Source organism: Colias croceus, chromosome 6 (assembly GCF_905220415.1).
Source record: "Colias croceus chromosome 6, ilColCroc2.1".
Classification (NCBI taxonomy): Eukaryota; Metazoa; Arthropoda; class Insecta; order Lepidoptera; family Pieridae; genus Colias; species Colias croceus.
The window spans coordinates 7,111,707-7,139,021 of NC_059542.1; the positions used below are offsets into that span (position 1 = coordinate 7,111,707).

Here is a 27,315-nt window from a genome sequence, read left to right on the forward strand (position 1 = left end):
TTAGACGAGTCCCAAGCCAGAGTGCAACGGCCCAAACTAAAGGGAATTTTAAAACGTTGAATCTTGCAAGCCCTTTGATCTTCAAAGAACATTCAAAACCATTTTTTTCTTCAGCTAAATTTAGTTTTATACCATAACATATGCCAATCAACACGACCACCATTACCTTACATAAACGTAAACCATAGATAGTAGTAATGGGAGAATGATAATATTTCGTCCTTTGTTATCGCCTGCTTAAACAAAGGAATTTACCTATAAGGAAATGGGAAATGCAAATTAATGATGCTATAAGTTTATAAATATTATACCTAGTACTTTAGAAGCCGTATACATACTCGTTGATAGTTCCTTTAGAAAATACGCTTCATATCTTTAATATGGTAATTACCTCACAGAATCGTTACTGCGTAGTTATTTTAATGTGGTATCGCATTATGCATTTTGTGTAGAACCTTCTTATCTTCATGGAAACTTTGGAATAGGTATGGTAATAAACTCTCTTGGCAAACGAATTAAATTCTAGTATAAGTCTGTATTGTTATGTAGGTATATGCTGGATTTGCCTTACCTATATGCAAAACATATTCGATCTCGTATTTTTACGAATAATCAACGACCGCGACGTTGCCTTTGATCTAGGTATCTCAATTATTGTAAGACATTATAAAACCATTAATGATTAACCCAGTTTTAGGGTCAATAATTTCACGTTATGAATCTAACGCATTAAACTACATTTAAGCTAACATGGAATGCCTACTTTTTAAAAAGTAGCTGGGTACATACCTACGTAATACGTATACAGGGTGTCCCACCGTCGGTATTCTAAGCTCAATGGAGGTTATAGTTTTGCATACGCTGAGTATGTTAAAAATACTTAAAAAATTCCAAATGCTTTTTTTTTTTAAATAGATGAATTCTTAAAACTCTTTCTGTACACCCCTAACAAGCAACCCGCCCAACTTTGCCAAGATTATGTTTTCATAGACAAAATGCTCACATTAGCGAAGCGTTCTAACCCGGCTGCGCGAAGCTAGAGAAGAAAACATGAAATTTAAGGAAAAATTTAGCAAAAAATTTTTTGCGTATTTTTAACTTGTAGTCCTGCATACCAGTAGTAGGTATGCAAGGACTGGGGCCTTAGCCAAACGGCAAAACGCCAAGGAATAGAATACGCTATCGATAGAAATTGACATAAGCGTATGATGTTTTGCATAAGGATTCGGTCACCCTACCAACGACAACGACGACCACGAACAAAATTTTCATCCAGTCGCAATTAAATAAAATTGTGCAAAACACAATTAAAAATGAAATTTAAGAATTTCCTGTCGTATTGGTGTTTAGAAAAAAAAAATTGAGATCAATGGATAAACAAACAGGTTTTTCATAGAAACGGTGGCTCCTAGAAAAAAATGTATTTAACCTTTTTTATAGATAATTAGATTATATACAATTTTGGTTCAGGTGATTGTATGATAAACTTACCGTCTCGGCGAAAATCGCAAAAAACCCTATTTCTTTTTATTAATTGACCTCGAATTTTTTTATTCCTGAGTACCAGAATGACGAGAGATTTTAATATTGATTTTGAACAAATTTCGGCAAGATTGGAACTTTGGTCGTGGTCGTCTGCGTCGTTGGTAGTGTGATCGAACCATTACCAAAATGTCATGAGCTTATGTCAATAATTAGCGTTAGCAGTTTCTATTCCATGGCGTTACGTACGTTTGTCTAAGGCCCCAGGGCCTTTAGACAAACGTACGTAACGCCATGGAATAGAAACTGCTAACGCTAATTATTGACATAAGCTCATGACATTTTGGTAATGGTTCGGTCACACTACCAAAGACGACGACGACCACGACCAAAATACCAATCTTGCCGAAATTTGTTCAAAATCAATATTAAAATCTCCCGTCATTCTAGTACTCGGAAATAAAAAATTTCGAGGTCAATTATTAAAATAAATATGTTTTTTTTGCGATTTTCGCCGAGATGGTAAGTTTATCATAAAATTACCTGAACCAAAATTGTAGATCATCTAATTATCTATAAAAAAGGTTAAATACATTTTTTTCCAGGAGCCACCGTTTCTATGAAAAACCTGTTTGTTTATCCATTGATCTCAAAATTTTTTTTTCCAAACACCAATACGACAGGAAATTCTTAAATTTCATTTTTAATTGTGTTTTGCACAATTTTATTAATTGCGACTGGATGAAAATTTTCTTGGTGGTCGTCGTTGTCGTTGGTAGGGTGACCGAATCCTTAGGCAAAACATCATACGCTTATGTCAATTTCTATCGATAGCGTATTCTATTCCTTGGCGTTTTGACGTTCGTCTCGGCGGCGCTCGGACTACAAGTTCCTTCGTGCTTAGTATACCAATAGTGGGACACCCTGTATATTTTGGATCTAATTTAATTTTTGATCCTATTATTTTTCCTTCTACACATGGTATGATAGGAAGGCATAGTTAACATTAAAAAGGCTTTCATTCATGAATTAATATCAAACGTAATATTAATACTTCGACAATAACATTGGTTATTGTCATAGTAAAATAAGATATGAAGATAATAAAAATCACATTAGTTTTATTAATTTTGGATGCTATCCAAGATGATAAGTGAGGAGTGAGAACTTTAGGTAAGTCAGACCGTGACAATGATTGTTTAGTGAAAAACAACACGGCACGTGAGACAATAGAAACACGATAACAAGTATCCATAGAAAATTGTAAGATTGATTTACATTGGAATTTATAGTAGGATCCTTCAGACCTGTATTGATGAATTTTCCTACAGGGATGGCTACACACAAAAATATATAAAACTTATTTTTTTGTTCTTTTCAATTTTCTTCGCCTAGCTGTAACTACATAGGTATATAAATATCAAATATTTAGATACTGCTAGATAATTGTTATGTTATAATATTATCATTTATCATGTCTAGGAAGGCACAGGGTACCTACTTCATATATGTATTATTATGTACTATGTATTATTTTTATATGCATATTATGATCTACTAATTTTAATCTTCCTATAATAAGAAGTAAAAACAAAATAATTCGTCGTCATTGCTCATTGCGTCAAAAAATAATTAATACCTAAAACAATTGATTGAAATTATTATTATCATATATTTAACATTCCACGTATTGTCAGAATCTTCGTGATATCTGCAATGACTCATTGATTAGCTAGATGTTTTATTTACATTAAATAGTCAAGATCCCTTATCGGATATGTTAACTTGATTTCTGATTAAGGAAAAGACGCAAATGCATTCCTATTTCCTTTACATCATCTAAAATACCTATTATAGCAGCTAAATTGGTCCATGTACATAGTTAGTAATTACTATTTTTAAGTTGTCACTTAAAAATAAATTTGTATTTTCTTGTGTTTGATTTTAAGACGCGAGTATTACAACATATTTTATAAATTAAAGAGTAAATACTTTATGGATGAAGACAAGTGATAACTGCGTTAAAAACAACCGACTTCAAACTTGCACTTGCAACATTTACAAATACAGACAAAAATGCTCATAAAATAAAAACTACTGAACCTATCCGAATAAAATTTTTATGGGACCAATTCGACACCATCCCGCATCGAACAAGAATCACGTAAATCGGTTCAGAAACCTCGGAGTAATCGGTGTACATACATAAAAAAAAAACATACCGGCCGAATTGATAACCTCCTCCTTTTTTTGAAGTCGGTTAAAAATGCGTTATAATTTCTAAGTAAATTTTTATAATTATTATTTAATTAATTATGGTCATTATTCATTACCCTTGGTACCCTAGCTATTCACTGTAGTAACTCAGGCCCCGGAACCACAGACACAATAGAAAATCTATTGTGTCTGGGACCGATCCGGCCGCTTGGGGCTCAATGTGTTAAATTTATAGTAGGTATATCGTATCTCAATAGGGTTTATAATTTATATTTAACCCTGTTAATTCACCCCATTTAAGTCTCTGTAATAACATCACCTGTACACAGTATTAACGTAGGTAGGTACACGTTTTTTCTTGCAACCTTTGAAAGGTTTCATTTCAGACCATTCCAGTAAACCCACCCGATATTTAGGTAACAATGACTTTTATACCTTTGAGACGATAACTTCCAGCTCGCTAGTCGAACACAAAGGGATCACTTTTATTTATTTTTTTCGTTACCATATGAATCTGTTGATGACTCAGAGGTCGGTTGGTCAGGGTTTACATTACTCATAACTGTAACATAGCCCTCTAACCCACTGTTGCTTTGTTATGATATAGCTATTTGATGTTATTTTTAACACGCAAATATTTTTTCCGATATCAGCTTTTGATTTTGAACCTTTCAATTAAATATAATAGAAGTATTGTTAAATAATTGTCGTCGTTTATCACGTAGCAGACGAAGTCAATGGGTGAATAAGGAGAGTTTAGTTGAGCGTGCCATTCATAAACATGCCAATATGGCACCGGGATCAATCGTGCACATCCGTTTTGCTCATAGCCAACTCTCCGCCTGGAACAATAATGTGAATGTAAAATATTACATGCACCACTACCCGCATGAACAATGACATCATCAGTGACCCATCACTTGGATACGCAACTTTGGATAATTTGTTCACAATTGTTATAATATTATAAAACAAAACTATGTATATAGTTTTTTGGCTTCATAAAGGCCTGTTTAACCGGTTTCTATCAAGAAAAAGTCGTAAAGTCAATAAGAACCTTCAATAGTGAATTCGCCAGAAGGTAACATACGGTCTAATTTTCTCAGATTTTTTTCTATGGAAAATTAGGATATCATTTAATCACATTAAATTGAATTTTGTTTGTTATTGTTTTGCGATTAAGTATATCTTATCTCATATTCAAATCTCAAATAATTTAAAACGAAATCATTAAATATGTAAAAATTGAAAAATATGAGAATAAGTAGGGTTTAATCAAATTTACATGCGTGTTAGCCCTACATATAAAGAAGCTTTTTAAATGCTCTTTATTAGAGTAAGTTAGAACTGGAATAAATTTTAGTGAAAATCAAAAACTAGGTTTTGGTTGTTAGGCAAATTATTCGTTATCAAGATATACCTAATATTTACTTTATTTTAAGTTAAGTTAAACTTATATTCCTACGTTCAAATCCATTTCTAGGCGAAAGAAGAAAACGTGTCAGATTTTCAAAATGATTGAGGATTCAGAATGTGTTACTAGTGTAAAAAAAATTAAAGAATGGCTACGGCACAAAATACGACACCAGGTTACCTAGAGAATATTTGTAGTCCTAGTACCTACCTAGTTACTACGATTATTACAAGTGTTTATAGTTCATACCATTCAGATTCCGCATTGTTTTGATCGTCGGCGTTACGTGTATGTATTACGTTTACGCTACACGAGCGAAACCGTGTTCATTCACTAGTTGTAAATTCTTTGACGCACGGTATCTATAATTAAATTCATTGACTAGCTTTTGCTTGCGACTTCGTTCACGTCATTGCTGTGTTTTGTGATCCATTCAATGTTACGTTCCATTTATTCAAGTAATTTATTGTATGGTAGGTGTTAATAGTATTTTAATAGCGTCGTTTACTTTTCAATTTATTCTTTTAGTTTTTAACGGAATACAAATAATATGCCCAATCGTATGCAATCGTTTTAGGTTACACGATTTTTTAATATTGCGTGGATATTAGTTAACACTAAGTGTTTACTTTACCCGATCGATAAGTTCCAGTGGAATTTATCAACAGGAACTAACATTGAGATAAATGAGATATATAAACAGGGTTAATCATTTCAGTAGGTACAGTGTTATCAGTGATGCGTCCGAGCAACGTCCGTCGTAAAATGGATGTCGGCCAATAGTTTCGCAACTGCTCTTTATATACCCAGTCACCAAGGTCCTTTCATTGCTTTTTGAGGGTTATTGACATTAACATAGCGTTACACAATTAGTTATCCAACGATAATATAAAATTCCCAACTAATTTTACGGGGAGCTTGAGTCTGAGCGGACGATCCGGTGACGCTCGAGAAGTGCCAAGTTTACGTCGCCGCCCACGGATACAGAAATACCGCGAGGTCGTGATAATGCTGACTGAGAAAATATAAATTATCTGAAACTAGTTTCGTGCATATTTTTAAACTGAATTCAAAATATCTTGTACCTATATAATTCAATGTTAGTGGTTAACCTATTTTTTCACTTGTAATTAAATGCATTTAGACATTATAACATTCAATAAACAGAATCAATTTGAAGTCAATATTATCATAGTATTATCCTAATTTTATTTAAGTAGTAGTGTTTATAGTTTTTTATCATTCGTATCAAACACACGGGCTGTTGGTCGTATCTAATTACTGCTCATAGTTTGAAGATGTGGAATTAAAACCTGTGAAAATGCCGGAAATAATCTATTTAAACTATTTTTTTTTTTCATAACAAGACGATTTTCTTCTTATTTCTATTCGATTATTGAATTTATATAATTGCAATACTTAAATATGAATTGCCTATTAGCGTCCCTTGTGATATGATAAACAGAGTGTAATTTGGATGGCGCCACGTTGCTGTTACCTTTGAATATTCGAGTGCAGCTGACGCCAACGCTTGCGACACCGCGACTGGACTCTGGCATGCAATATGCGTTTGTCTCATACGCAACCCAATGTAACAAGCTGGGCGGCATCGAAACAGTGAAAGCGATTCCATTTCATTTATTCTTTGGCTTGACTTGAGTCTGTATGAGCGTACATCGAGGGAACAATAGAGCGACCTCAGAAGGCCACAGCTGGGCAAATAAGCTCGTCATACGTTGCAATCAAAGGAGTAACAATGACATCAGCTCTATATCAGCGGGTTTATTTATTGTTCACAGTTCATTCGCCAATATATTGTATTTCGTATTTCTGTCGCCTACCATGGGATGTTTGGTGGTTTATGTTTCGATAACGTCTTTGCAACGGAACTTTGCTCTGTGCGCAGGTGCAAATATTTATTTTAACACCTACTCGTAGAACATTATTCGTGCTTGCTAAATCTGCAACTGCCTACTTTGTCAACGTTTGCCAAAAAATCTATTTTAAGTCAAACGGAGTCGACATTAACTTTGAGATGTTTTGCCAATGTCACATCCATATAGGTATTCATAAAATATACGATTACAGTAACAACCGATAAAACGCGCATAATATAGGATTTAAAAATTTAAAATCGCATTGTGTTTTGAGGACGGCAGTATCATTCCCATTTTATGTTTTGTAATAAATTCTTTACAAAAACGTAGCATCTTATGGAGAGGAAAGTATTTTTAATAATAACGTTAATTATTCTTTAATTATATTAACTAAACAACCATTCAATAAATAAAATCAAAATCTCAGTATGAACTAATTTATACATTTTTTGTGCCGTTGAGATGTTTTGTCATAGGTACCTTCCTTCTTACTCATGTGCGTGACGTCATTGAATGGTGCATGACTAACAATCCGGTAAAATTAAACACATACCACCGGCCGATGTGGACATCGATAGTTCACGGAAGTGTTACGTAGAACTATTGAAGAAATCGTACAAGTCATCGGTTTCGGAAGATACTGTTTCGTCACTGGTTTGTTTGTTGATTCCTCTGACCCCTAGGGCCTTTACCATTACTTTCGTTTCTCTTTGAGATGAGGTCACAGCATTAGATTATTGAATGGATATCTATTATCTATGAAGGAAAAAATATGTAACGTGAGAACCGAGACATGCTTTCTTAAAAGAAAAGCAAACATACATCCCAATTCCCAATATAAAAAATATTTGGATCCAAAATGCTATAGAGTATAGACTATAGATAGTGCGTAGAGTTTGCAAGATTTGGTTTGTATTATATTTTGAACTAAAATTGAAGACATGTGTACAAATATACCTATTTAGATAAGATGGCATAGTTTTGTGCTATAATAATAATTTCATAGATTGCATTCTTAAGATAAAACAAGAACATGACCGTCAATCACGAGCGAAGGCCGGGAAACGACATTGTACGCTGAAAATGACAACAATAACCAAACAATAACCATATTACCTACCTACCACTGACATGTAGTAGTATATAAAGTAATAAAGGTTTTGTATATGATATATTTTAAGATAACAACTGTATTACATATTATATTTTCTTTTCTTTTCATTTTCAGTAGGTAACTAGGTATATTCAGCGCCAACATTCGTTATTATCCCCTTTTATCCTCGTTTGTTTATATACACCTTTTGTAGCCAATACAGCATTCAAATGAATAGTATCTCATTAGTAGTAAGAAACTACTTACTTTGCCTTTATCGTTTTTTATTGTGTATTGAATTGATGAGATGCGTGTGTCGACTGAAGAGTGCCACGACCTTTTGATTGGTGGCGCTGCAATGGCCAAGGCATGTCACACAGTACAATCTTAACACATTAATGCAAGGTAGAAATAAAAAGTATTTTGCATTTCATGCTCGTCGCTCGCACAACCAGTATCTAGTATGGTTTTTGTTTTTCGTGGGACTTCGATAAACTTATGCACTTTTGTCGACGTGGTTGCTTCACGGTTTGTGAATAACGTTAAGCATCTTATCTGGTAGACTTTTCACTGCAAAGTTTTTGACACAAATCAATATGATTTTGTGTGCCTGCAATATTGTGTGACAACTGTTCAGGTCTGTAAGTTATTGAAATTAAAACGGTCGTTGGTGGTGAACGATGTATAGGAAGAAAAATATGTTGATTCTCAAAAAAATAAAAAGTTTACCATCCGAGCCCGGCATCAATCTTCATTTACCCTAAGTTTCCTTTCCACGGTATGCTTTGTCTGCTCCTGCTTGCGTTTGTTATCATTAGGTACTCTACCTAACTCTATCAAAACTTGCTTTATCAAAAAATAGTGCCGTAAGGAGAAATCAACGTTCAAAAATTGATAAATGATTAGGTTATTGTTTGTTCCTTGTAACGAATCTAAACGAAAGTTTTGCTCTCAGCCTTTCACTAATGTCTTTTGAATCGCAGAAGATCTTCCGCGAGATAAAATAGACCGCAATGTCCGAATACGCTGAGTGCGGTCAGTGAAGCTATGCCTGAGTGAAAATAAATCTTCAATTAGGTCAATCAAATGCCAAGCACGCCAACAATATTATAATATATTTTTTATCTTGGCGTACAGTAGTTGCGTATACAATATTAGAATTTTACAAGGCTGCATCCTCCATGAACGTCCAGACACGTAAATGTAAGGTTTATTACATTATCATGAAGGGGAAATTTAAAAAACGGTTTTCTATTGTTCTGTCAATTTTCTTTGCATTTAAATGGGTCTTAATCTTAAACCATTTAAAAATTCGCATCGATTCCGAGAGATTTCATTTTTAAATTCGATGTAGTAGATAGGGAGGCGAAGAGGGAAATTTTCTGTAATACTCGAGCGTGGCAGTTTAAGATATGAGAGATACCTTAGACCTAATAGAACAACCTTGTTAACTATTTAGCTCTATATGTAGTGACGCGCGCCTAGGATAGACGATCAGATTAGTAAAAATAAATCGATAGTCTGAAATACTCGAGCGCGTCAGATTAAGATATTGGGGGTTGATTTTAGTGTTTTAAGACTAAATTTAACTAATCTGACCATAAGTCCTTGACGCCGCCGAGTTATAGGGTCGCGAACTTGTAAAAAAAAAACGTTAATCCGGCATTCTCGAGCGCGGTTGTTTTTATTTTTATTTTGAAGAATATAATCTAAAACTTACTAAAAATACAAAATCTGCCGGTTTCCGCATGACCGGAAGTCTGGAGGAGCCATTTCGTCTTCGGAAAAACGCGTTGCAGCATATATGTCGCGAACTTTACTTTTTCCAAAAAATAAACAAAAAAGGTAATTTTATTTTACAAAAAAAGGGCTCTTTTCATTTTTTTCCAAATTTAAACCTTTTTTTACTTGAAGCATCATAAAAACTCAAACTCCCGGTTTTTTGAGTATATCTCGAAAACTGAGGGTGTTAAGAAAAATTGATATGAAATAACGGTGATAAAAAAAAAGAAACCCACAAACCTTTTTCGGTCAGATTAAGAGAACCCACCAACATTTTTGTCAGATTAAGAAAATATGCTTTCAGGATACCTACCGAGATAAACCTCCCCTATGAAAATCTGACGCGCTCGAGTATTTCAAAAGGACTTTTTTTTTCTGCATTTTCAAAAATTCATCGTAACTTATCGTCATGCCGTAATCGTCAGTTTTTTTAAGGGGAGCTTCCTTGGGGCCTACTTAACACCCCTTCCGAAAATCTGACGCGCTCGAGTAAATTTTTTTTTTGTGCATTTTTGATGAATTTATATGCCTAGCCCCACCACGCAAACCGGCAGATTAGTATACCGTTGTTATCAGAGGCACTTGGGGCATACGTAGTATGAATATCTGACGCGCTCGAGAATGCCCAAGTAACTGTTTTTTTTTTACATTTTTGAAAATCCGTACACGCCAAACCCACCGCTAAAATGGTTTTTACCATAGAAGCTTTTCTTTTCGAAATTATTTTCTCTTTCGATTTTGATAAGTCTCGACGACGCCGTTGAATTACGCCATTTAGCTACCTCGCCTCCCTATCTATAGGTATTAAATGGTAAAATATTTAAAAATTTAAATACACAAATATGTATGAAATGTTATGCTTTCAGATGGCACAGTTAATATCTGTGCGTTTGAACAAGTCCGATCAGCAGCCACTGGGCTTCAGGCTGCAAGGCGGCAAGGACTTCGGAACGCCTCTCGTCGTACAAAAGGTAAACTAAACAATACACATTATTTTCATAAGAACAAATTGAATGAAGATGAAGGAGAATCAGATTATTCTTTATTTCAATGTAGTGGCAACTACAGGAATATCTATCCTTTACAATAGTTGTTATGCACATTTGAAAATGTATAATTTAATTATGTGACAGTAATTTCCAAAGTAACTTTGCTAATGTGTATTCATTCGCCCACACGCGGCTATCGACCGATCGAAGCGTCGCCGTCGAGACGACATAAAAGCAGACACCTCATATTAGGTTTAATATGTTATATCAAAAGAAACACCACAGTAATTCTTGGAACTAAACGTTATGCATTTACAATAAACACATTACTCATAATTGAAAATAATTCAATTATACTGTATACAGATAAAAGAAGGAAAATTAATATACCTACCGACGTAACTAAGTTCCAAGTTTAGTTCTTTAGGTATATTTTATGTTCACAGCATAGCCATGGTTTAGAATTTATATTTTTCCCAAAAGAGACTTATTTTATTTAACTTATGTGGGTGCCTAAAATCCGCTACAAGCGATAGCACACTATTGAGTATTGTTTTTTTATGTGAAAGAAACCGTTTTGTTTAAACATTTGTCACGTTTTATCAACTTCCAGTTACTATTTAAGTGGGTGATTAGTTATCCAAAGGAGCTTTTACCACTCATTAACTGTTAGGTGACCTCGTTGATGTTGTTGCATCACTTGTACTAAATCAAGGCAAGGTTGATATAGAATTTTTAATATTAATTGTTTTAAATCTTTTGCATTTAACTACTACAGTTAAGTATAACTATAGGTGATTATCATCAATCAAAGTTTACATTTTAAATTTCTACATGCTAATAAATACAGTCACAATTTTCAACCAGCTAAAATTAATTATGAACCGATGTGATAAAATATAGATGAGAACTTTATTGAATTCGCTCATGTCAGCCTTGCATAACACGCAATAAATTATTTATCTTCCATCGTAATTCATGAATAACGGCCTATTTGGCGCAGTTAGAGACTGATCATTCAGGTTTATATGAGAAGTAAGAACTGCAAACACGGCGTTGATTGAGAGTATGTCGATTAATATTAGTTTGTGTTCGCTGCAGTTCAGAGAGCCCGTGTATAGTTGTTGCATAAAATATAAATCAACCTATAGGTACTATCTATACCTCTATGGTTCTATAGTCTATAATGTAAAGCTGAAAAGTGAACTAAGTTTGTTTGTTTGAACGCATTATACTCACGAACTACAGGACAGATTTTCAAAAATTCCTGCACCTTGATATGTTCGTGATCTATAAGCTTATTCTAAAGGTTATTTTAATCGAAACAGTACCTATATCAATAATATTCCAGAAATGGCATATTTCAATGTTTTTATTTTTTATATAAGGAATAGGTACCTAGACTTCCATGACTGTTGAAAGTACAGTTAAAAATTATTGTAATATATAATAGAAATGCCTTATATATGCAAACATTATTCATTCTCTCTCAATTGTCAAGTTACATAATGCCTAAAAGTAGTGAAATTTTCTTGATAAGAAAACAAAGAAGAAGAAGTAAAGTTCTACATCAGATTAAAATAAAGGTTACAGGAAAGTTAAAGCTCTAGAAAACTATTTTAAAGAGGAAGCAATACAATCCAGTGAACATCTTATAAACATTCTACCAAAAATAAAACTGACATCTGGTAGGTAGCGCAATAAATTCTTTAAAAATGGAGAAAGGTGCACCGAATAACGTGCTTGCAGATTCAGCGAATATTTAAGATGATGAGCAAATTACTAAGAGCCAGGTCGTTTACATGTTAAAGTACTTGTACAGTTAAGTTCATATACCCAACGTAAAAGCTACTCGAGAAAATAAAACAATTTTAATATTCATGCATGAACAATGGATATGTTCCATGGAACTTTTTCAAGATTCCAGTAAGATTCTTTATTCTGTTTGATATGGAAAGAAAATAAATTACTCTGTGATCCTATATCTGACTTCCCACTCCCACACTTAGAAGTATTCTATTCAGAAAAATCTATTACCGTTCGGATCTATACACACTCAACATTGATTGAAAAAATAAGTGATTTATTCGTTTTAAATGACAACATCTCCATTAATTTAACAGCGCACATAACAAATATGAACGTGTTCAAATTAGCATATTTGAATGTGTTAAGACACTCTACAAAATACTCTCTTTAGATTTTTTGTGTGGCATACAAAACATTATAAATGAGCGTCATATGTTGGTTTATTGTACTCGTCGTGTACATATTGTAAATTATAATATGTATATCATTATGTTACTTATCGGAACCTAATTCTCGAGAACCACACTGACATCGATCGCGATGTTAAGAATGTTAAACTATTTAAAAGTAATGATGATGATCCGAAGTAGCGGTACTTTCGCATGCCTTGTTACTTATACTCACATTAAGCATTGATGGGATATTTTATCCTTTCTGACAGTTCAATGAACTGTTAATTCCCGGATCTGCATGGTTATGCCTAATCATAACGAAACCGCTTTGTTTATTTAATGTTATAAGTGTACTAAATGGAGCGGTTGGTAACGTGTTCGTTTTTATCTCTGATGAATGGCTTGGATAGATGTGTGGGTGTCTGCTGCAAAAAATAGAGTAAGGATTAAGATTTAATCTTGTCCAAGTCACAATTCAAACATTGATTATGTGAATTTCTTTGCATAAGTATAATTTGTACCTATCGGCAGAGTGTAATTGCAGGAAAAAAATTGTTTCCCTATTCCTGGTTCTACTTACCCTGATAGACAAATGTCCTATGACCTACATAGAAATTAATTATATGTATTTATTATCAACGTATATGGAGCAATAAAACTTGTTTCTCTATTTAAAATGAAGGAAATCGAGAGTAGTTGTTCAGTCATAAGGAAAATTGCTAGTTTATCCTATCCTCCTAGACGTCGGGGACAGGTCCTTTAATCGAAGCAGGTTTACTGGTTTAGCACCGCGATGCATTCCTGTGCTCAGTGCTACCTATCCGTTGTATTTTACTTTCTCTTGTAAATAAAGCCACAAACTCCATAAAATTATTTGTTTTCCGTTGATTGTTTGGAAAAATATACGAAAAGCTCTACAAAAATTATGCATTAGGATTTCGAGGAAATATTGTAAGTATAATTTATTTAAACACATTATTTAATTTTATAGTAACTATCCAGTATGTTAACTTTTCGTTGTACGTAACTGTTAGTGATTTATTCTTAGCTTTTAATAACATTTTCGTATTTGGTCCTGATTTGCGGCTGACGTCGAATCACCATAAATGATGCAAAACAATACACACATTAAGTGCAGATGATATGATTTTTTGGTTTTATTATGGTTCTGGAGAATGACTAATGACATATAAGATAATAATTGGATGAACACTTCGCGAACTCTGACAATATAAATATTTTGAGTAAAATAATGATATATGAAAAGACCACATTAATAGCAAAACAACACCATAAATGGGTCAAATTGCTTTAAATACCTATGTATATTGTATAAGTATACGTATCATTCAGTACAAAGAAATTAAACGATTTCATCAGAGACTAAAACTATATTTACGTCAAGAGGGTATGTGAGCTAACAATTTTACAGTTTATAATTGTTTCGTTATGGTAAGCACTAAGCCTAGAGTTGGAGAGGTTTGTTGCATAATCGGGTTTTGTAGATTCGGACTTCGAACACAATCTGAGTCACGTACTGGCAGGGATTTGTTTTGAAATTAGAACACCGTGCGGCGACAGCGTTCTGTGGATTATCGCCATTGGTATTTTCATTTGTTTTTTTAATCATCGAAGGTTTAGATATCATAGCCTTGGGATTTGAGATGTATTCGTATTTGAAGGAATTTTTTAAACATAAATTAAATTATTGAAATTATTTCGGATAGAAAGGAATAATTTCTATATTACTTTCGATTAAGATAAATAATTTTTCTTGGCCATTTTTAAAACAAACGAAACAAAAAGGACTAGGTATATCTACTTAAGCATTAATTTTGTTGTTATTTCCTTATTACCGATTGCCTTACAGGAAATATTTTACGGATGCATTAATCATTTTAAAAAGGTTTTGAAGTCGGAAGATGGCCTCAGGAAAGTGTACAAAGTATAAACTATAAACTCATCTAATGTGGAGTTATTTTATTTTTCTTTTTGTGTTGTTAAACGAATATGCTGACATATCTATTTATATTTTACACATAAAATATTAATATCCTATAAACATTTAAATATGTGTAAATAGCATTTCTGCAATGGTTGCCATGAATAGAAAACCAATTTAGATTTAAGATTCAAGGTTTACAATTTGCATCTTAATATTTTTTATGAAATTTCGTGACCATAAAGAAATTTGGAAATGTTTTTAAAATATTACTTATAAGTTATAACTAAGTATTAGTTATTTTATGAAAGCTTGGTAAATTTTTATTTAATAGTTTTTTATAAGTTATTACACTAAATGACAATGACCTAACTTTAGTACTTACAGGCTACAGCTGCACTGCTGTGATATTGTTACTGGTCATACCTAGGCTAAATAAGGCAACGCGTGTGCTCAGGCGTTATATTTTGAAAGAAATAAACAATAAAGAAAATATAATATGGTATGACCTCGCACGGCGCGCGGCGGGCGGGACTGCATTAATCTCCAGTTCTTGTATTTCTGCTGCCATATATGGCATGCGCGTGCTCAGAGCCACTAAGGGCATTGCCATAGAATAACACATGAAACGCGACACTTTATAATGACTTTATATGAGAATTTAAATTAAACTTAGGTAACTCTCAATCCATTATGAAGATGGTTATTATCACAAGTAGGGTAACGAATGATTGAAGATGTAAATTGATTAACAATGGAAGGACAAACTTATTTAAAACCGTGGTAAAATGGCAGCAATTAATTATTTATGAAACGTAAATTGTTATCTGCATCACGACCGATGAGTCAAAGCTCGCGCGTCCGAGAACATTGATTCGCTTCTCTAGGTCATTAGAATGACTCTTAAATGAATTAATTTGAGAATCATGATTTGTACAATAGACAGAACTTTTTGCATTTTTGTTAAATTCATTATGATTTTGTTTTTGTTTTGATGCACGAAACTAGGAATTTAGTTTAAGTAATTTAAAATATTTGGTGATGTGGTTTATTAGTTTATTAATAAACATATTTGATATTACGATTATTACACTCATAATTTCATCCATCCATAAAAGTTAATTCAAAGTCAAACTATCTGTATATTTAACTCAGTACCTACCTAGTCTTTGACAAAATTAACGTACAGGGTCAATATCAATGGCTGGAAAAACTTGGGTTATTTAAAATTTTTACTTGCACCTGATACTTGGGTGGGGTTTCGAATAAAAGTATGACATATAGACAGCCAGGCTTTAGTTCAACGATAACCTGTATTGTTGTAGGTACAATACATGTCAATCATTACCTATTTACGAGTTCGCCAAAACTGTATTCTGTGTTTAACGGTTTTAAAGTGAGTGTGCATTATTTTGAATTGTCTCGTGTGCTTAAATAAATGTTGCTTTAAAGTTTAAACAGTTATAAAGATACATCAACTTAAATCTTAATTTAGCTGCTGGAAATAATAAAATATAATACATGATAGTGATGAATACCTAATTATTGTAAAAATATAATGATCCTTCGAGGACTTTCTCGCTGTAAAGCAACGCTTAACGTCCAACCTTGATAGCATAATACCTAAAATGACAAATTGTTAAAACATTGATGTTTAAATTTTAAACTGTTTTGACTTTTTTCCTAACCCGTTATAGTTAAACTGCAGTGGATTAATGCGTTATGCGGGTATTTAACAATTTAAGTACCTTCCGAGTAGTAAGTACCTACCCAGTTAGTTAACACAGCACTTCTACTTAAGAATGTTAGATGTGACCTATATAAGAAAAATAAAATTGATACACTGTGTATAATTTTATGATGACTTGACAAAAGATGACTTTTTACCTTTTGGTGGTGAACGTTGTTCTTTTAGCAATGATACGTTTAAATACTTATTATTTTTTAGCTGCATATTTGAAGCTGCTGGCTCAGTTGGTTTTGTTTGAATATAATATGGGTACTTTTAAAAATGAACACACGTGCAATGAAGACCAGACGGTTGGTTGGTTCGTATGACGTCACTTGCGTTTCCTTCCGCGCCCTCCCCACATTCCAGACTTCATTGCATTCTTGCAAAAAATACTTGTTTAGCCTAGAATATAACCGGTACACGTACCCTAGACTTCGTTATTAAACCAAGGCGATTTAATTTTTTAAGCGATTACGCGTACCATCGTAATATTCTGAGCTCATACTGTTTTAATACCTACCTATACCGTAATAAATGCATTAAGTATAAGTAAATTATTATGTGGAGACGTTGAACTTGTTATTCTTATTGGAAACGATTCCGTTTGCTTATTGGTTAATGGTTTATTTACAAATGGATAAAGTAAACAATAACAGCTGTTTGTTATATAAATATTAGTTATGGATAAAGCGTACCGCGACAGTAAAAATAATAAATTATATATTTTGAGAACTTTTTAAAAGCTATAAAAACGGAAAGAATTTCATGTATTTGAAAAGCAGCTGCGGCGGTCGAGGGACCACTTTAGGACTTTTACCTACCTTTGAAATGTCACATATCAATTCTCGTTACCAATTCGTTACATATGAAAAAATAAATGAAATAATATTGTTAGTTCTGTCAAAAAAGCTATAAACTTTGTGTCAAACAGTACCTAACCAATTGTTTTTTTTTTCTAATAGTGAGTAGGAGAATAGGGCAGGTGTGTAATGGATGTTCGTATGACCAATAAAACATCCATTATTATGACCGTTCATGGTGCTATTTCGTAGGTTGTTTTTAGTAGTTGGCTTGAATTCATTCTATGCTCTCTAAATATTTATGTGATTAAATAATTTAAATATAAAGTGATCATAACAGAAAAAATATTACAAAATGATTTAAAGTAGCTATATATATTTTAAACATTAACATTGAGACTTCAGACTAGGTAATTAATAAATTTATAAGGATTTTTTGGTAAATGAAATTACACTCATTTTGTATTAATTGATATTGCGTAAAGATTAGACAATGACTAATATATTTTATCATATTGTATTTGTTGTGTTGTAATTAAGTTACGGACTTAAATATATACAACTAGGTACATATTTAGTTTGATAAGCCAGCTTTTGCTGCTCTAACATATGGTATGTTTATATAAGTAACGTTCAATGTTAAGGACCATATCAAAAGAAGTTTGTCCTCCTTTAGTCATTATACGGTTAAACTACATCCATTAAACATTTAGATAATGTATATTTAGGTGTTAGTCTTGAGATACTCAAAACCTACCAAGGTATTGAACCTTGACTTCTTTTATTTTAGGTCTAGGTAGAGTGTGGTTATCACAATAATAAATAAGTATAACACTTAAACTTGACTGACCTAGTGTAGGGTGAAACAAAACACTGGAATTTAGTTATACCTAAATCTAAGTATTAAACTTGAATTAAGTTATAATTAAAGTTTCTTAGGTACTTAGTTAAGATAGGTAATATTTAATATCAAGCATCTACAGATGTCACAATATAATCTGCAACGTCCAAAAATGTCATCTTACATCTAATATGACTATTATTGCTATTCTAAAATGGCATATTAATCTTTCAGGTTAATGGTGGCAGCGCGGCTGAACGTGCGGGGCTGCAGGCTGGAGATGCACTGATTCGTGTGAACAACACTGAAGTATACGCTCTGCGTCATCAGGAAGCACAGGACGCAATCAGAGCAGCTGGCCCCATGCTGGAACTCACTGTACAACGGTAGGTCAAGCTTTTGTGACGTCCAATGGGCAGAGGCTAGCTGTTTGTACAATGAGTGATAGATAAATTATTGCGACCACGACCCATTTCGATTCCGCGATGCAGGATTTAGCAGCATAAAAAGTATAATTACAAAAACAGTTAATTCAATTCAACGGTATTTGGATGTAATTTAAATAATCATGTAAATTAGGTACATAGAAGATTAATATTAATAAGAAGTTATGATGATTAGAAACAATATATTTCAATGTCGGCATAAAAAAGGTAATTGCGGTTGTTCCAACCTTCTGAAGACGGCGCCCAGCTTCCGCCGCATTGCATTAAATAACATTAACGATATTGACATTCAAGATGCATTCGTGTTTATTGACTTGAATGCTACTTATATGGTAGCCAGCTGCTTATCTTCATTATGCAAGCCACTTGCGTAATGGAAGACTTGTAAAAAACATTGTCTTTCTTACTATGTATTACCTAATTTATAAATAGGTTTAGAAGATATGGTGCTCTACGAAATTGATATTGTCCTTTTAACTAAAATAGCATCGTTTGAATTATTATATCAATCATTATTCTTGTCATTTTTGATCTTTCATTACAATTATATTTTTCATCATTTTCTTAATTATACAGAAACAAAAATCATAACATAAGTGATAAAATCGCACCGCGCACCAAAAAAAGACAAACAAACAAACACACTTTCGAATTTATATAAGGAGGATAATATAGATTTGTCTGTAACATTGCAGCGGTGGTGGCACCTGGAAGCCATCAGTGACTCCGACGGGCAGTCTGCCGAGGCCGGGCACTCGACCGCTGGGCGCCAATCCGACGCCCGTCACCAACACATCACTCAAAGCAAACCAACAGCCTTCCCGCGCTTTTGGTTCTGGACACAACAACGTCGCCAAACCTTTTGGTTACGTTAGTATTAGTTATTGTCATTATAATCATTAGTTATTACAAGCCAGCTAAAGTTAGATTTCGTCCGCGTGTTATGAGAACCTATCTCTCAGATCAAGAGAGAATCAGATTTCTGCCACTGTAAGTTACGTTATAATTCGTCAATAGTTTCAAATATAATATATGTATGTGCTGCAAACAATAAGTTTTCTATTTTTATTTTTTATATTTCATAGATTTTAATGAAAGATGACGAACGATAAATTCGCTGAAAATATAAAAATGTGTAGGACCTGTAGATTCGTAAATTTCGTAATATGATATGTCACGGTTTTCCCTGATGCATGATAATATTCTTCTATTTACGTGCCTGTCTAGAAACTCACGAAAACTTTGATTTATAACAGCTTATTATTTCTTTTTAAGATGAACGGCACTGACTCCGTAAAAGGCATCGTGAATAAGCAATACAATACGCCTGTCAACATGTACAGTGATAAAACCATTGCCGAAACTCTATCAGCCCAAACTGAAGTTTTGGCTGGAGGCGTACTCGGGTAAGTACTTCGTCCATAAATAAATTACAGAAATAATAAAGTTTGATAGAATATATAAAATTATATCTGGTCTACACATAATCTGATTTTTAATCATAACAGAGTCAACTTCAAGAAAAACGAGAAGACCTATGATGCCGAGAAAAGCGCTGTATTCAAAGTTCTGCAAGAAGAACAAAACGACCCTGAACCAGGTAAAATGGCAATAACATAAATAAAGTCGAAAATAATTGAAAGTAAGTTTACAAAAGTTATAAGGAAATCTTTGGTAGAAGAATATGCATACTATTTGCTTGGATTAGGACTGTCATATATATGAATGAATGAATGAATATGCATATAAAGTGATATATAAAGCAATAAAAAACAAAGGGAATCGTTAATTATTTTTAAAATCTACCTACTTCTAAAAGTTTACTTATACCACTTATACGCGGGTATTCTGTCCTCTATGTATATAACATAGTACAATAAGAATGATCTCAAAGATAAATAATTAAATGTATTTTCATTGAAAAGTTGGGGAATAATTTATTTATTTGAGTGAGTAGCTATAGTTCCTATACGAATTGGCAATGGTTAATAAGGATCAAAATTGATATAAAGCTGAAGCGCCGTCCGCTCCGACGACACCCGCGCCAGTGAGCGGTCTGAGGCACGTCACCGCGCCCGTCACCAAGCCCGACGCGCCGCTCAACAACACGGGCGGCCTGCCGGTCGGACAGAACATTTGTGAGGATTGCGAACGCCTCATAACGTAAGTCGAACGGTCATCGTTCGACACGGTCGCAAACGTTTCTATGCATTCCAGCTCTATAGGGCTCTTTTCGGCATCCTGTCAAAATCTTTAAAAATATTTTTTTTTCGACTTCGGTCGTCGTTTGTCGCTCGCTAGGCGCAATAATCGTGCGTTTAAGGGATATTGTAGAAAAAGGTAATTAAAAATGGTAATTAATGCAATATTTACTAACCCGCCTTATTTAAGTCGTACCGTTTATCGACTTTTATCTTTCCGCATCAAGAGAGAGATTCTTGAGAGACTTTCGACGGCATACAAGTGTTTTTAATAGTAATTGGGGGATCAGCAGAGGCGTCCAACACGTTTTATTCACGTGCAAGCGTGACGCGTGCCGGGGCACCGGGCGGTGGGTCTCGCTCGGTGCATGGCCGCGGGCACAGCGCGCCGCCGCAGCCCGCACCGGCCCAGCGGCCGCCGTCCCGCGGCGCGCGGCCCAGCGCCGTGCCCGCGCGCCTGGCGCCCGAGCCGCCGCACCGGCCCAGCATCCCCGTCGGCTGCCACCAAGTGTTGCCAGACGGCCGGATAGCCCTGGGAGTGCCGGCGCACCCGCAACCGCTCCCCGACGATCTGCCCGTCGTCCATGACCCGCCATACTGCTCCGAGTGTAACGCCCAGATAGTGTAAGATGAGCCCGGAATGCCTGACGTTTTTGCGCCCGTGTCGAACTGTGCATTAGTTTAAATGTGGTACCGTAGACGTGCCTTTTATACACAGAGCGTTAATAATTTATGAACGTTTATTAAATACTCGACATTTAATACTCGAATAGTGTAATAATATTATTTATGAATGCAAAAATCTGTGTATCAAAGGCATTATTGTAATATAATATGTTGGTATGGCGGCCTCTTTCCGTTCCGTGGAATGAACTAGGTACGCTAAAGATGCCGTGGACCGAAATAACTTGATCACCTTACTCATTTATCGTCACTATATCTAATGGTATATTATCGTTAATATTGTTCATTATCATATTTTATAATCATAACTCGCCTATATGTGTACACAAATGATACATCATTTCAATAACTCATGTCGTCAATTGTCATGTATTCATAGTTATAAGTATTAATGTAGTATGTGCACTTGGCATGGTGTCAATAGGCTGCACCGTGTAGACGACGCGTAACTCGCCTTGTAGATTGAAGCACGTATCATATACATGAACAGCATGAAATGTTATGTAATAATCATAGATATGCAAGGTTACTGTTTTAGTTGTAATTGTTTAGCGAAATATCACGTTAACTTGACGAGAACCATTTAAAATGGATCGCTTATAAAGCTATTCTTGCATTTTAAATAGTTTAGTTTTAGTAGTAGGTATCTCATATTTGATGCGCTCGAAGAATATTTTTTTCGTACCCATAATATGAATCCACCGTCCACGCATTTAAATAATAGGTTTTAAAACTTTTTCATTACATATATTTTTGACTCACGTTCTCCACTATAATTTAAAATATTTCATGAATATCGTAGTAGGTATATTAATGTGTTTAATTCAACAGTGGCGTCTTCGTACGTATCAAGGACAAGAACTTGCACGTGGAGTGTTTCAAGTGTTCCACTTGCGGTACATCCCTCAAGAACCAGGGCTACTACAACATAAATGGTAAACTGTACTGCGACATCCACGCCAAGCTAGTGGCTCGCCAGAACCCACCAGCCGCGAACATGGAGCCAGTTACTGTGCCACCGTAAGTTTTATTTTTATTATAGCCTTTGAATATGAATATTAAGAGCATACATAATCCCAATATCTAAGCATTTTACGTAAAAAAAAATTTGTTGTCTGTAAAGTCGGTTTACTGACGATAGTTGAACGTGACAACGTCCGATTGTGCTTCTTTGTCGCTCGTTCCGCGCTCTCGCTCGCACTTCAAGCCTTACATGGAACGCCTCAGATGAGTCAGAGCGAGGTAACGCCGCATGAGTCATGTTTTTTCGTGCGTGCAGCCGGCTTTATCGAATTATAAGACGTTGTCACGTCAAAAAAAGGTTATGATTTGCTAAAAGTTTATTGGCTAGTTCAAGCTAGTTTGATAGATTTGCAAAATTGCCGTTTTTTCATACCTATGTATTTTATTTGCAGTGGTGGTCGCATTCCGACAAACACGTACACAACGCCCCTTCCTCCGTTGTCAACTGGAAATTACACCAATGGTTCTTCGTCATTATTTAGCGTGAGTTATTTAAAATTGCTTTCAACTAGATAAAAATATTTTTCTTTTATTATAGCCATTCGCTCATTTTACCCCAAGGTTAAATGTAGTTATGCTATTTTTAACTTTATTTGTTTAGATCATAGTATAAAATTAGTAAATAATAAATACCTACTCCATGTGTTCGCGAACCAGTGGCGACGTTTTGGCACACACATAGCATTGCAGTTGGGGAATGTTATATTTGACCTTGATATAGTAATCAAAATAATATCTATCATTGGTAATTAATGAATAGTACCTATTAAACCACTAGAGGATTCACACTCCGTGGAGCAGTTAGGTAAACAAGTGTTGGTGATTCAAAGTTACAATGTTTACAGTTAAGTAACATTCATGGTTTTAGTTTTGATTAAATTATTTTGTAGATTAAGTACCTATTTAATATTTAAGAAGTGCCTTTATATTGTTTTCGCATCAAGTAATTTCATTGTAATTATTGTTTGTTAACAACACCCAATGGTAGGTATATTATTTGATTATAACTTTAATCAATAAGACTTTAATTCAACGTAAACAGAATCGTATCGTTATAATTATAAAGCCAAGGTAGGGTAATTGCGCTGGTTTGCCGTCCAGCTTCTGTTTTCGTCCATTTGACTGACCTGCTACAATCACGTGCGTAAAACTTGAATACAAACCTACCTTCCCGCGCAAGTTTGCACTTTTTACGGTCCATAATGTTTAAGCAACAGTACTATCAACATGAAAATTTGATTTGACTAGAAGTGAGTTCAAAAAATTAACGTAAAAGTGGCCGCTTCGAAAAATTTGCCGGCGAGAAAAGTTCATGGTAAGCTAAATCACTGTTTTAGCTAGTTTACGTAATGTTTTTGGTACGTATGTTTATTTATAAGCATAATAAACGCAATTATAAGTGTTTATCATACTTTTTAATAATACTTTTCGAAATATTAAGTGGACGGATACTAGGTTACCAAATTCTCAAAATATTTGGTTTTCGTCCAAGTGGACGGAAACTCAAACAGCTACGTGAATATTTGTTAGGGTCATTTTACTTTATCGGACCTTTAAAATACTGAATAGTTTCTCCCGAAGTGATCTTTATTGCTAATAATTTAGTTTTTTTGGTTTCCGTCCACTGCTATGTCAGTGCTGCCAAAATAAAAAAATATTTAAAGAAGTGGACGAAAACTAAATTAAGCTTTAAATGTTTTAGTTTTCGTCCATGAATGAGTATTGGAGTAGATAAAAATTAAATATAGCTATTCTTTTGCATTACTTTTCGTCTATTTTTACGTATTGAAAAGTTTTCTATTCAGTATCTTCCTTATAAATAATTGGTGAGGGCCAGAGTGTTGTAGGTACCTAATATTGTCATTCATTCAGTCATGTATCATTCTCCTTATGTGAAGTAGAGTCAATTATTCGTAGCATAAATGGGGGTAGGTCAGACATAATACACTGTATTTTTCTTGATTATCATTCACTTGAGTATCATCTTTTATTCTAGGTCTGTTTTGCCAATGCAGTATTTTTTTATTATACTTACTCAACGTATCCTCAGAAAGATCTTATTGTTTTTAGATGGCCTCGAAGGAGTCTAAGAAATCTAGAAAAAAAAGACGCTGCGTACACTGAAGATTCTGTAGCTAAAACTTATTATTATGGCTGTGTGTGTATAGTACGTTTCATTTGATAAAGAAAGTATTAGAATGAAAATTTTTGTTGTTAGAATGAATATTTCTGTTTTTTGATGTTATTTCTTAGTCCTGTAATTATTACTTGTTTCATTTAAATTGTAAGGAACGCATTCCTTTCTTTATTACGAATGATTATACAGTCATCACTAACGCCTATAAGGACTGCCAAGTGCTACATAGATCTCAGTGATGACTAGTTATATTGATTATTATTAGTAAAACCACAAGTAAAACTAAACCTGTAAGGTAGTGAGAAATTGTAATGTTAATTAAATAAACGTATATATTTACGTGTAATTGATTTTTAACTTAATAGTTGACCTACCCTCCTTTTTCTACACGGTGGTCGAAAACTAGCTTACACTAGGACGAAAACCAGTTTTTTTGGACGAAAACTAGCATTTACCCTACTTTTGCAGAAAATAATTTAAATAAAAAGATACATCAAAATGATTTATTTTCCCTTAATATTATCTTAAAGAAGACTATATAAGGACTTAAAAAAAATATTATATGTTTAAGGAAGGGTGCTCCAAAATATTTATTTCGTATCACAAAGTTGGCAACTCCTATAATTGGACGAAAACCAGCGCAATGACCCTATTGCTTGATAAACAATTTACAAAATACATTAAATTTATCTAATAATATAGTCATGTACCTACGTAAAGAATGCTTCATTATTCATTACTAGATACATCCGTTTGTCAACAAAACTATTACTTAACTTAGTTTTCAAGAACCATCGTTCGTGTTGGCAGAATCTGTCTTCACTGGAATCGGGAATTGCCATTTAAGAAAGAGTTATGAGATGAGAAGAACCACCTTTCACTAGTGACATTGATATTACCATCTAGATCATAATATTATAGTTTATACTCTAACGCGACATATTAGGTTTTTAAATTCTGTGGTGACATTGTATCTAACAGAATACATAAATAAACTGATGGTATCTAATATAAAACTATTGTTGCAGCCATCGAGCAACTTGTCAGGCCCGAAGCCGTTCGGCTCGTCGATCGGCTCGGCGTACTCCCCGTCGCTGTCGCCGCGCTCCGCGCCGATGTCGCCCGCGCGGCCCGTGGCGGCCCCCGCGCCCGCGCCTGCCCCCGCCCCACCCGCACCCCTCTCTGCTCCCTTCGCACCGAGTAAGAGAGTCACTTTTGCTGTTTAATTCTTGTTACATTATTATGTCAACATTTATAGCACTCGAAAGGAAACAGCACCACTTGTGTTGTGTTTGTAAAACCTTAAATTTAAATTATTTTTGCAATTGGCAATTGTGAATCGAATACAATATATAGGTACCTAGTTAAAAGATAATAACGTGGTGTCACTTATTTCCTTTTGGGTTGTTTATATTATAATCGCATAGTAAACCAATGTTAGCTATAGCCCCGTGAGGAAGTATTGTATATATAAATGCGCATATAATGCCGATACTAGAACAAAGAGTACTTATTTTTAACTGCACATTTTTTTAAAGATTAAAGATAAAGTTACAAGCATTGTTACAAGCAATAATGTGCACGTTGCCTGCTTATCTATCAATTACAAAGAAATATCCAAAGAATGAAAGATAAGAATAGTGCCTAGATAGTATACAATTACTCAACTGAGAAGACAGCTGTTGATCTATTTGAAGACATATAACCGTTATAGGTAGTCGATATGTGTTAAAATAACATAATATTATGTACATAAAAATGGATATATATATCAAGAAAACTAAAAAGGAAGATATTTGACCAATCTCTCTTTGGTTCTATTTTGAATGGACCTTATATTTTCACATTTTGAGTCTAGTCAATAAAATATAAGTAATTATGTACCTATATTTTTTTTATAATTGGGTAATGGATTTATTGTTTGTTTTGAAAATTTATATTATGTTATTACTTTTAATTTAAGTATAGTTCTAAGGATGTACATTTAGATCTGATATAAGAAATCATTTTGTTGAAGACCACATTGCCTTTTTAATTAGTTTTCTAAATTTTCAAAATTTTATTAGGTACCTACTCTAGATTTTTATTTTTGCATGATATTCTATTTTACGTTTATACTAAGATAAACAAAATATACGGAAAGTAATCTAAAATATTATATTTAAACGCAACTCCAAAAATTGGGTGTATTAAATTTGGTTTGTTTTTGACAGAGGCACCTGTTTCAATGTTTAAAGGTAATAATATAAATAGAAAGCATAAATAACCGCAACACAGCTTCATAAAGCAAACAGGTTGTAAATAAACAGTAAATGCGCTCTACGCGGAACGCCAATGCCAGGCACAGCACTCTAATTAATTTCACTTATGCCCATTATAGTTCAAAACTTTTGAATCCTAGTCAACTGGATTAAATAACCGTCATGCTTTCGTAAGAATTATTTTCTATTTTTA

At 34.0% G+C, this 27,315-nt stretch overlaps 1 protein-coding gene across 6 annotated transcripts in view; it reads left to right on the top strand.

The window, feature by feature from the left end:
• LOC123692884 (PDZ and LIM domain protein Zasp) overlaps positions 1 to 27,315 on the top strand; it is a 36,334-nt gene that overhangs the window by 1,402 nt on the left and 7,617 nt on the right. For 5 of the 6 annotated variants that reach the window (XM_045637723.1, XM_045637722.1, XM_045637724.1 and 2 more), the window contains exons 2-10: positions 10,732 to 10,836; positions 18,605 to 18,756; positions 19,512 to 19,686; positions 20,092 to 20,222; positions 20,325 to 20,416; positions 20,829 to 20,979; positions 22,533 to 22,721; positions 23,117 to 23,207; positions 25,890 to 26,061. In XM_045637723.1, the coding sequence (XP_045493679.1) occupies positions 10,732 to 10,836; positions 18,605 to 18,756; positions 19,512 to 19,686; positions 20,092 to 20,222; positions 20,325 to 20,416; positions 20,829 to 20,979; positions 22,533 to 22,721; positions 23,117 to 23,207; positions 25,890 to 26,061 (1,258 nt within the window). Of the gene's footprint in view, positions 1 to 10,731; positions 10,837 to 18,604; positions 18,757 to 19,511; positions 19,687 to 20,091; positions 20,223 to 20,324; positions 20,417 to 20,828; positions 20,980 to 22,532; positions 22,722 to 23,116; positions 23,208 to 25,889; positions 26,062 to 27,074; positions 27,099 to 27,315 lie in introns of all 6 variants that reach the window. The other variant, XM_045637726.1, reaches the window with a different exon arrangement.